Source organism: Chamaea fasciata, unplaced genomic scaffold (genome assembly GCF_029207755.1).
Source record: "Chamaea fasciata isolate MVZ Bird 193981 ecotype frontalis unplaced genomic scaffold, bChaFas1.0.hap1 SCAF_5, whole genome shotgun sequence".
Lineage (NCBI taxonomy): Eukaryota > Metazoa > Chordata > Aves > Passeriformes > Sylviidae > Chamaea > Chamaea fasciata.
In genome coordinates this window covers 5794447-5807075 of record NW_027094090.1, presented here as the reverse complement: position 1 = coordinate 5807075, position 12629 = coordinate 5794447, and the positions used below count along the sequence as shown (strand labels likewise).

The 12629-nt window shown below is 39.2% G+C and overlaps 1 protein-coding gene across 10 annotated transcripts in view; it reads right to left on the bottom strand.

The window, feature by feature from the left end:
- The window catches only part of CELF2 (CUGBP Elav-like family member 2), a 450951-nt gene that overhangs the window by 27266 nt on the left and 411056 nt on the right, over positions 1-12629 (bottom strand). For all 10 annotated transcript variants that reach the window (XM_066182701.1, XM_066182695.1, XM_066182693.1 and 7 more), the window contains one exon: positions 11818-11952. In XM_066182701.1, coding sequence (XP_066038798.1) covers positions 11818-11952 — 135 coding nt within the window. The remainder of the gene's footprint in view (positions 1-11817; positions 11953-12629) is intronic.

Genomic DNA, 12629 nt, shown 5'->3' with positions numbered 1-12629 from the left:
AAGAGAAGTACATTGAAACAAGGGAGGTCCTGTTCAGATATAATTAAAAACATTTGTACTGTTAGGATTGTCAAGCACTGAACAGATTACCCAGCTTGCTCCATCCATGTCCTTGGAGGCTTTTAAGACTTGCTTGGATCAAGCCCCAAGCAACCTGATCTCACATGACCAGGGAGCTGGGCCACAGAGGTCCTGAATGACCTTCCAACCTCCATTATTCTATGGGATTTAGAGCAGTGTAGGAGAAAAGTAGAGAAAGTCAGCTCACACTAAGGCAGAATGAAAGAAGGCTGAAGAACGAAGATGTGTTGAAAACTGAAGAGTAGAACCAGTTTCTGTTCTTGGGTTTGTTTACAGAAACAGAGGTTGACATTGAATACGCCACTTAACTCTCATCCGTGGTTTTGATTCTAGGCTGTCACAACTAAACTGTGTGGGTGAGGTTTCTGGGGCCCAATCTACATCTAACAAAAGAAGTTCTGACCTTGGATCTTTCCTTGAGGTTTTAGATTCCTCTTAGATTCAGCAATGTGCCACAGAAAATAAAATCACAGCAGAAGTATGTAAAGAAAGGATATAAAGAAATCACACAAAGAGAGTAAAGGCCATAAAAAAGAAAATAAAAAAATAACATTTCTAACAGCTCCTCAGTCAGAGACAGAAGAGAATTTTAAGAGTCTATAAGAGAATTATAGGGACAAAAGGAAAAGAAATATTAAACCCAAAGTACAAATCTCTAATTTTAGCCAGCTGAATTTAAAATCTTTGTTTAGTACACAGAATCTCTTGGGTAAACAAAAAGTGCCTTTGTCCCTTGCTTAGTCCAAGAAGGATAATAAAGCTAAGAGACAACACTGGATTTAAGGATAATCAGATTAAGGCTACGTTCCCTGTTTTCTTTCTAATCTTTAGTTGCAATAACCAATGATGTTTGGAACAGTGTCTTGAAAACCGTATCTAAACATGAGGAACACCTGCTGGCCTGACTGAAAGAGTAAAGGTATTGGACAAAGTTGGACAAAGTCTGTGCAAAGCTTCCAACTTTGGTTTATACTATCTTATATAATGTAAGAGTTTATAAACTAAATTATAGTTTTGTGGTAGCACTCTCTTAAACAGAGTATGGCACCCAGTTGTAGAAGGCTGTTATGTAGGTGGGAGTTTGGACCATCGACCTAGAGTTAGGAGGGATTCTGCATAGATCTGATCTTATATATTTAAGGTCAATTGATTAAGGTGTGTTATCTTTATGTAGCACAAACACCAAATGGTTGTTTTGAAGAGATGGAGGCCACAGAGTTTTCTCCTAAACTCACAAATGAAATGTCTCATGGAAAAGGGGAATGATTCAAATAAAGTAATGCTGGAGCTTATGAAATGAGGATTATAAACACAGTGTGGGGGAGAAGTGGGCAAGTCAATCATGGTGCCCATGTGACATTGCTCTCAGGAATTTGCAGTGGTGTTTCTGACTGAAATGAGCACATTCTACGGGCTCTGACTGCAGAAGGAACATTTTAAAGGGGAAGAATAATTAAGCAATGACAGAGGCATCATCATTATTAGATAATCACAACCCAGGGGCATTAGCAAACGTTGAGTGTCTCTAATCCCATGGGGTCTAATTATTCTGTGATAATAACCACACCTCCAAGTTTTAATTTATTCTTGTGGAGAATCTGGAGGGGGAGGGGGGGAAATGGGGGCATTTTAATATTTTTGCTAGAAGAAGATGCAGTTGGCCTTTTACTAGGGCTCATCAGTATTCTAATCTAACTAGGATGTGTGATTGGCATTAAATTGTCTGCCCTTTACGGTGATCTCCAGCCAATCTGGAGTATTCACCCTTGCACAAACTGGTGGCCTCGCTGCTGCTAGCAGCACCAGCAGGCCCTTGTTCTGTTTCTCAGGGCAGATTTTAGCAAAGGTGAGGCAGATTTTCCTGGTCTGGAGAGGTATATTTTCCATAAGGTCCTCTGACAAACACATTGTCATTGGTGTGGAGAAAGAATCAAAAACTTGCACATTTTCTGGTATCTTGGAAGTGCTGTCTGACACGTCAAAAAGGAAGATTCTAGGAAGTTTAAGTGCTCTGCTTGTGCTTGGATAGGATAAAATTAAAGTGACAGATAAACTCTAGGGAAAGAGCACCAGAAAAGCAAGAGAGCAAGAAAGAGTCAGGGGAAACAAGAATGACAATATAGAAAGACATATACCAATATCACAGCCTTTCTCCAGTAAGTCAGTGCCCCTCTGCTTCTTCATTACTCACAGGTGAACTGTGCCCATGAAAGATTGTCCATTTCTTCTCAAGGAACAGGGAAAGAGAAGCAGCAGTGAACAAAGGAGGAAGGGAAAATGCCATCCACTCAACATTTGGTCTCTTTTTTGTATCTGTGTGCATGCATGAGCAAATGAGAGCAAGCATTACAGAGAGGGAGAGGGAGAGGAGAGGAAGGAGTCTTTCCCCATGGTAATCCTTCTGGTTCTGGCTTTCTGAAAACAGGTTTATATTTTATGAAGTCCTTTGTGAACACTGAGTTATACAAGAATAAAAAGAAACCCAGAAAACATGAAGAGGTGAACCAATTCATTCAAATTCTTTGCAAATTCAGAAGCCAATTCTTCAACAATGGGAGAATAACTTTAGGCTCACAAATCCATACTGTTCAGCACTGCATGGGTTTTTGAGAGCTAAGAAATTTTGGGAGAAGGGAAAATCAGGGACACTCATTTTAATCCTTGTTTATGTTAACACCTATCTTGATGTTTATGACTGTCATGAAATTACAGTGTCTACACCATGGGCCTTCCACAGCAGTGCAAACAAGGAGGAGAAAACAGAGAATGCAAAGGTACGACAAGCATGGCAGACAAACTTATTAATTGGTTATTTTTGTAGTTTTCTAACCCTCTGTCCCATAATTTTCCTCCAAACCTATCTATCTACAGAAGGCATATTAACAAACAAGGGTTTATTGATTGGGCATGTCTTTGTGAATCTAGGCTGGTTTTGTGAATCTTTGTGTTTAAGGGCACATTTTCCTATGAGATTTTGAATATGAAGAGAGAGAGAGGGGGAGGGGGGGGGGAGAGAGAGAGAGAGAGAGAGAGAGAGATAGTAAAAGGCAAGTTAATATTCTGGGCCAGTTCCATGCTGATGCTTCTGCTTTGTTGAAATGCATTTCTCACTGAAGAACATCCACCTCTAGAGTAAACTACAAGTTGTACTTCACTACTGTGCCTGCAACATGTTGTGCATTCTCCCCAGCACACCACAATGATAAATTGCCTTTGGTTATGGGTGGGAAGTACTTTAGAGTGGCTTGGGAACATAATAATAATGCACAGTGGACTGGCTAGAGTTCAGCTTCACGGCTGACCATCAGATATTTCCAACTGTAACTCTAGCTGAAATCAAACCAAATTGAATCACCACAATATGAGGAAAACAAAGAAGAATTACTGAGCACTTATGACTCTGTTTAACTCAGTGGGGCCAAGGGCTGTGGCTGTGCTCCTTGAAGCACCACAGAGTTCACATCAAAGCCATTTCTACAGGGAACTTCCAGCTGTGCTCTCATGTTTATTGCAGCTACCTCACACAATGTAGAGCAGGCTATTGTTCCGAGATGCATGCCCTGATGCTGAAATGACCTCCATGTGGAGCCACTTCAGAATACAGCCACTTATAAATCACTTTCCAAAGAATTTCTGATCTGAAATCAAGAAGGCTCTACTTGAGGCCAGGATCTCCTGCCTGGAGTACAGGTTCCTACACATGGCCCCCGGTGTGCCTGCAACATCTTTGACACACTTTCAGCACTAAGCATTGACAAACAACATGCAGTAGCAACTCTCCATTAAAAAAAAAAAAAAGGAAAAAAAAAAGGAAAAAAATAAAGAAAAATAGAGTGTCAGCGGAGTCCAAGGCTATCATTCAAGGTAAGCAATGTTCTTGTTCTACAAGTGCTTACCACATGCATATATGCCAATTCAAATTCTAGTACATGGGAAAGGGTGGCCTGATTAATCTTCTTTTTCACCTCTCTCATATATCTGTCTTAAGATCAGGTAAAGAGTCCTTGGAAAGGGTTTGTCTTTCCATCACAACAAGGCGTTTCTAGAAGACTTGTTTCCTTCAGACACTTAGGAGACCTATCCATGGCATTTTAGAATAGAGATGAGCTAGACTATATATTGAAAATTTGAGTTTGTAGTTAAAGGAGTTACAAATCCTGAAGGCGCATGCAATTATTTCCACGGCAGATGGTTTTTTAAGTGGGGTGTGAAAGCACAACCTTATTGCAATAGCACATCCGCAAAATGCAGTTGTTCACCCCTGGGAGCTGCAGAACTTGAGGATTATCTTGCCTCATGTAAAATTACTCAGCCAGGTCCTTTGCAGACCATTTGTAAAGTCATATTGAGTTCACTGTGACACTGGTTCTTTTCATCCATATTGAACATTTTTGTCCTGCAAACAGCAAAGGCAGTTGAGGGTTTACTTTACTTAGTTTTAAACTCATGTAGTTGTTGGAGATATTTTTGTTTGGCCATTGCATAAAATAGTTCAGTAGCCCCATATTAAAGCAGAGAGAATGTTAAAACAATTAGGTTAAGACATTAATATTTATAAGAAATAATATTAAGATTTTAAAATTAATATTTTTTTACTATTAATTATAATTTTTCTGCCCTGCGTAAACAGACCAGGAGTATCCATGGACACAAGCACAATCCAGTAGGATTGAAGGAACAGTGTTGGCAGTAGTTGAAAGCTCTTTCAAATGCATGAGTTTTTCTAAGATTTACATTATTTCTTGGGTATTATGAACTGCAGCATTTTCTGGGCTTGTAACTTCTTGTAAGATATATTACATATAAGCTCACATATCTACCTGTGTAGGCAAGCTGATATTATCATCTTTCTTTAGCAGAAAGCAACCCTGAATGAACTTCAAATAGTGCTTCCAACAGAAAGAAAAAAGGGTTTTTTTGATAAACTGGGATTCTTGTAGCTTGAAATAGAGATTAAGAGTGGGGTAGAGAGACACTTACAAAATATAATGTATTATACGTGTTATTTGTATACTGCAAGCAAAGTAAATCCTGAAATGTGCTAAGGCAATGGATTTAATACTTTAGGAAGATGATAATGTAATAATGTTTAAAAAACAAACATGTCTCCTGTTGAATTAGATCCTACTAATCCATGGTTTAGTACTGTATGCTGCTTCCTGAAAGAAAAAAACAAACCTAAAAAAAATAACTAGCACAATGCTCGACTGAAAATATGCACATGTTTCTGTCCTTCGGTATTAATAGAATTCTGAGGAAACAGCTGGGCATTTCTGTACCAAAAATTCATAAACTGATAATGTTGATTCTAAAACAGGTAAGGAGCTTTGCCAAAATGACCCCTACAGTTGCCAGGCAGCCTCACACTGCTACACAAAGCAGTTCTGCCCACCCTGAGCCCATTCAGTGCCTGAACCTCCCTGGGATCCTTCAGGCTGCACTGAGGCACCTGCTCAGAAACCCTTCTGAGAGGAGAATGTACAAAGATCTGTTACATTTTAAGGGACAAACATGCAAACAACAAACTGATGGCCTGTGTGCTGCCATCAGTATCCTTCATCAGCATCCTGGCTCATTTTTCCAATGAGGACACCAGGGAGAGACAGTGCTGTTCCAGGGAGGCTCCATATGAATCCATAACCTCTCCTTTTACTGTACAGGGACTCTGGAAGATTCTTAGCCAGAATTCCCTCTCTTTTCTTCTTTAGTCATTTAAGACACATTGAAACATTATTAAAAAATACAAATACAGGTCAAAAATACATGCCCAGCTTCCTATTTTTGGCTCCAACTTGTGCTTACATGCCTGCTTAAGGGTGGCCTAATTATCAGACGGGCTTAGTACCAATATATCTCTCCAAGAAGCAGCATAATCTCTGGGCACTAAGAGCAGTCAAAGTCAATTCACTTATTTAGGAGCCTAACCACAGACTCAGAAACTTAACACCATGTGTGTAAGACACCTGACACACAACAGTTCAGAAATATACTTCTCCTGCCACAAATCTCCTTGAACCATGCAGTTCAATAACAGGCAATGGGATGCGGGTGTGCTAAGGCAAGATTTTCTTCCATGGCTTCCTTGAAAACATACTTTTTTTAAAATACTGGTTCTGAGGTCAGCATTAAGGCATTGCAAGCACTAAGGTAACAATGCTATTTATATAACTAGACTTAAATACAAAATTTAAAAACATATGCTTGGGTTAAGTGTATGTACTGTACATACACTGTATTTTAAAACCTTTATTTAAGTTGTATCTTATATTTATCAACTGTATCCTAAAAATAATGAAAATTATACTAGGGAAGTTTTCTATGTTCTGCGAAATGAATAAAGCTTAATTTAAATGATTTTACAGTAACGGAACATGCATTAATGCCACATGAAATGGCACAAAAATAATCAGTTTGTACTTCAGCACGACGAGTGCCATTCTGCATTTTAAACCGACCTTTTCCAACATGAAACATCTACTTCAATTCAGTCTTTAGCAAACTGTCAGACCTTCCTACACACCTACTGGTAAGGTTATTTTTGGATCATCCTGGAAGCAAATCACAACTATCTCAGTGGGTGTACTGGCCTCTAACAAAATGTCACGGTGGCAGCCTTGCACCACTGATTGGAGAAAAACGTATTGTACTGAAGTGAACAAAAAGAAAATCTTCTAAGAGTGGTTATTTGAACATTCTCCACTGCTTCTCAGCTGAAGCATCTTGTATATTCTATAACGTCTCTACCATTTCAACAATTGTGCTCACAACATGAACACCTTCAACTAACAAAGACAATCTTCATACTAGATTAGGGGGTAGAGAAAATAATGAGCCACGGATGATAGCTATAAGTTGTAATTCTCTGCTTTGGGCAGAGGGAAAGAATGAATTAATTCTTACAGGAAAGGCAGTGTAATCTTTTTTTTTTCTTTTTCAGTTTATTCTATACTTCACAGTCTTCCTTTTTTGGGGACTGTTATTCTTCAATGTCAGCATCTGTCTGAAAATGCATATTTTTAGACCTTTGTGCTTAGGAGATTTTTTTTTTTCAGCGTAAGAGTTAATGGCTGAATACTGATATAATATGACAAAAGCTGTGCTGGATTTTAAGAGGTCATTAAAGGAAAAAAGTCTCACTTTCTCACTTTCTACCCTATTAGTATTTTTTCCCCAAATATTTTCTCTTAGGTTTACACAGCAGATAAACCTAAAGAGTTTTTTACTGAAGCATGAATAGCTAGTTCAGCTGTGTGAATAAATAATAGTTTAGAGAATCACATAATCATGAAAATGTCATGGAAAATGAAGGCTCCTAAGTCTGAAACTGAATTAGCTTCTGTTTTAGCAATTCTATCCCCCCACAGCTCAGAAATTACATTGTGTATGTTCATGCAGATAAATTTGGATATATAATTAGATGTTTCGTCTCTTCATTTACACACAGTAGGGCTTTCCTACTGGTTACTGAAGCAAACACTTATGTATGAATTTGAAGAAACAAAATTGAAATGATCTCACAGAGGCTGTGGAATCTCCATCCTTGGAGACACTCAGACCTTGACTGGACACGGCTTTCACCAACCTGCTCTGACTGATCCACATTTTGCAGTGCTGTATTAGCCTTGTACCACCCAGGACAGTCAGAATACACATTATTACCCTTGGGAGAATTAGGCTAGTGGGTCAACTGAGGGAAATTAAATGTCAGACAGTGTTAGAGACAGATACTTTGGTTCTGAGCTTATATGTCCCTCCTTCACATCCACCTCCAGGCATTCCCACCACCCACTGAATGAACCCTACATCTCTGCAGGCTCTGGAATAGCAGCCTCCCTGCCAGCTCTTTGCTCGATGATCCATTTACAGGATGTGTCAAGGACAGTCTCTGGAGGAGAGAATAAAGGTTCCTTACACTCAGCTGGGATTCACCCTGCCCAGATTGGGATATTTACAGTGTGGATACCTACAGTTGAAGTAGTCCCTCCAAAATCCCTTCTCAGTTAACAAGAAATGCAAACTTCCAGGTCCCCACCCAAAGGGAACTGAGACAAACTGGATGAGACAAAGCTGGAGTCAGGTACAAGCTACCCCAGCCCAAATCCTTGTGTTATGAAATACTACAGGTACCTGCCTTTAAAACAAAAGAAGTATCCTAAGCAAGTGAAATGAAAATAAAGTGAAGAATTAATTAACTAAATAGAGGTGATTAAAGTAAATAATGGAAACAATTATCATATCAAAATAAAAGACAAGAAAGATGATTAAATGAGTCTTCAAAAGACCCATGAGAAACTCATGAAAGACATAATATGCCTTTACCTGGTTTTTAGTCTTTCATGATTTCATTTTAATTTTTATTCACTACCATCTGATAATTGCAAGAAACAGTTACTTTAACCATAGGCAATTTAAACCATTTTAATTCTTTTTCCAGGGCCAAGAGACAAAAGAACCTATTTATTGCCTGAGGGGATTTTTACTAAAATGAAAGCTTAATCTTTCATGTTTTTTTAAGCAAAGGCTTTTAAAAAATCATTTCTAACAATGCTGTAGGGAGACACTTCCATGGGTATGCAAAATTGAAATTATAAATTTACAATTATAAAAAAATTAATAGTTTGGGGGATTGTATTGTCTCTGTTCTTTCTGAATGAATACTCTTTCAAGCTTAAGAGGAAGTATTTAGCACATGGAGGAGAGCGAGTGTCCTTAGACTCTCTTGCGGTCAAAGCTACTTAGTCAGAATGTATGGGAGAAAGAGTTTAATTGGAGTTTAATTTGTTTGGAAATACTCAAATATCAGATGTCCCACTGGCTGCTCACTTCCTGGCCTGCTTTTCTGTGTTGCCAATGCGCTGAAGCTGGCCTCACCACTATCTCCTCTGTACAACTGCGATGCACCGATGGTTGCTAAATCTTATCTATGTAAAATTAAGCTTCAAGGCGAATTTTAACTGAAACAACCATCTTTTGGGACTCTTATGACACATGTTTACAAAGGACAGAACAAGAGCTCTTGGTCAAGGATTGATTCAGGGGAGATATATCTGGCTAGAAACATGGATATGATTTATGTGGCTGCCGTGGTCCAAGGCATACTGGAAGTACACACTTATGCCCATCTCCATTCAGTGCAGTATTTTGTCTTTAAGAATATCAAGAAAAGGATTAAATTTAAGCATCTACCTTTGCACTGTCCCAAATGTGGGCTGTTTTCTCAACTAAGAAATCCTAATTTAATGCATTATCTGGAGAGATGCAAACATTTCTTCCTGGGCTTAGCGCAGGCTTTGAAATCAGACAAAAAAATTCACATTTATGAAACACAACAAACAGAAGTGTTCTATTAAAGGAAAATTAGACCAAAAAAAAAATACCCTTAAGACCTCCAAACATCCCCACACTGAAAGGCAGATTTAAATGTTTTCTGCCAACGTATTTCAAGTTTTAGTGGAAACACTTTGAGCTACTATGAAAAGCTTTATCAAACTAAATTCATTTTCCATGGAGCAGAGAAGAATCATTGAAGATATTATTCAGGTTTACAAAATATGTAATAGGGTGGAGAATGTGGAACCAGATAAGGAAGGTTAAGCTGGAGAACATTTTAACAAGGCTTGATTTTAGGTTGGTTGTGTGACATAAATAGGTCAGTGGACTTACTAGAGATTTTTCAAGCTGTCTAATATTTGAAACACCTGTGTACAGGTACCATCTATAAGATTTCCAAAGGCAACTGGCATTCTGAAGACCCTATCTGAAAGGCTAAATGTCCAGATTTTTTTTTGAAAATAACACAAGTTCAATGTGCTGGCCAAAATCATTAACCTCCTTGGAAAAACCCTTGGTACGTGCCCTACAATACCACCCTGAGCAATAGGAAGCTCTAGTTACCCCAAAGATATATATGCCCAGCCCAGTGGAAGCACCTGTCTACCACAGGCTTCTGCAGACCGGGACATCAGATAAAACAACCTCCCATATACTCAAGGAGCCTCAAGAACAGGTTAAAAGGGAATAGCAAGTCAGACAGGCTGAATAAGAAGACTGTGTTGGAGAGGGAAAGAGAGAAAAGTGGGCCTTAAGGTTGAATCCAGGTTCTATGTTTGCACAGCAAAACAAAGTGCATGACGGGAGCATCCTGGTGCCACTATGCTGCAGAGCAGCAATGAAAAAGGGAGTGAATTTCCAGCCCCTCTGCACCACAGTGCAGTGCATTGAGTTGCCCTGGGAACTCTCTTGTCAGTATGGGTCAAGATAGGTTGTGTGTGTCTTGGGAGGACAGAGCTGCTCAGACATTTATCAGCTAAACTGCAGAGATATCACAGAGCATGCATGAAATAAAGCATTTCTGCATCTGTAAATGGGTGGCATTTAGACAGGTGTAACATGAAAGCACTGACACTGGGAATAGCCTTTTGCAAAGTACTAAGTCCCAGCTCCAGGACAGAGGGAAGAGATTGCTCAGGTTTAAAAAAAAAAAACACATCAGCAAGCCAAAATTATTTTCACCCAACCTGCTTCTCAGAGATGTTGCAATGAAAATTATTTTTAGGTCAAGATAAGGCTCATGCCAGAAACAGAAAAATTCTACACAAACTTAGTACTAGCCAAGCTTCTTTCCGTTTAACCTCTGTCCCAAACAAACAATAAAACTGTAATATAATGGGAGCCCTGGCCAGCACTGACACCCAGCACCAAGCTCAGTCCCAGTTCTATTGTGCAGTGAAGACTGTTTTCCTTACTGATGAGCTCAAACAGTCTGCCATGAATTACTTTTTCATGGGGGATAAATACACACTTAAACAAGATTAAACACAAATGTTCTTTAGTGGTGTCTAAAATAATATGAATGTTTTTTAGAACAGCAATAAACACACTTCATGATGCAAATAATTACACCCTGCAGCCTTTATGTAACAATAAGTGGCCAGATTCTCTACTCAGCTACATTGCTGTAAACCCAGAGTAACTACACTGAATCAACATCTCTCCCTGTGGATTCTGGAGATCCTGAAGCATTACCTAAGTCTGAATTTGCCCCAGTTTCTCTCTAGGGCTTTGAAAACATCAGACATGCATGGCTAGAAATCCACATGGTGGTCATGGAGGCATTTCCACCTCTTATCTTGTCCCTTTTGCCCTCATAAATATGGCTTCTGCTTAGTGTAATGAAGTTAGAGTCTGGCTGTGTATTCCTTGTACATCGGATATCAATTCTGTAACTGTGTACTCAGGGCCAGATGAAAGCTCAACTGAGATCCAGCAAGAGAAGGGGAAAAAAAGAAAAAAAAAGACTTCCCAAAAAGTCATGAAGGGTAAAGGCAATATGTGCATGTGATGGTAACCAAAGATCAGTAAAAAGAACCACCTCAGCTGATTTTCCTTTGGATGGGAAGAACTTGGTCAAGTTCTGAATTCTTTGCAAAAAGTTAATTTTATCTTAAGTTTCCCCATGCAATTGCTACTTTCACACAGAGTTTTTTAAGATGGGTCTGTTAGGCTTTAATGGCCCCTGAAATGAATCTGGGAAGGTGAACACGTCCACATTGGAACACCTGAAAAAGCAGTTATTTGCTTGAAAATAACAGCAACAAAAACGTATTCAGCTATTAAAGGTTCCTCACGATTTACGTGAGCGCGGAAGTTACGACACAACACGGAATCAGCATTTTAACTACCACCTTGTCCTGGACTGCCATGTTTGTGTGTTGGAAGCAGGCACTCTGCTCTTACCAGGACTTGTGAGGGCTCCCAGAGCACCAGTCGTTGTGGAGAGAGGGTTTGCATTGGTGGTGGTAGCTGAGGTCTGGGCGGCGGCTGCTGCGGCTGCTAAAGTTGCCAAATTCTGTAATTGTAAAGCGTTCATGCCTATGTGGAGAAGCAATAGGGTTAATTAAAACAGGTAATAATCATCATCATCACTGTAATCATAATCATCAAAAAGTGCTGTTTTCAATGGTCATGGAGCATGGGGTGTGCCTTGCCAATAAACTCGATTCTTTTCATTCCCAAAACATCTATAATCTCAAACATCTTACAATTCCTGAAGAGTATTTCTCATTTCTCTAGCTTAGAGTTGAGACAATGCACCAAAGACACAAGCCTATACTTCAGGAAAATTAAACCTAGTTTGTGCCTCTTCTAAGGGAAATGTAGAATTAAAAGTCATTTAAACGCTGCGTGAAGCCTAGGCACAATATTATTTCCTGACACAATGGGGGATGTAAATAAGATAACTGGCATTTAAAACACATTCAGGACAGGGTCATATAATTGGGATGAATAAAATTTGTTTCCCACGTCTCTTCTGAATGTAACTACTAAGGTTACGCTGTGGGATAGCCAATAATTGTGCCCAACTTCCTTTTGATGGTTCATTTTTAAAAACATATATGAACTAAGTACATCAAATTAGTATCAGCCTGACCACAGACCCATCACTGAGACAGGGATTTTCAGGCTGTAAGCTCCGGACTATCATGTCAAGTCTACTGAGTCAATCTGTTGCTTCATTATTTAAAAGATGGGGGAGAGATGGACCTTCA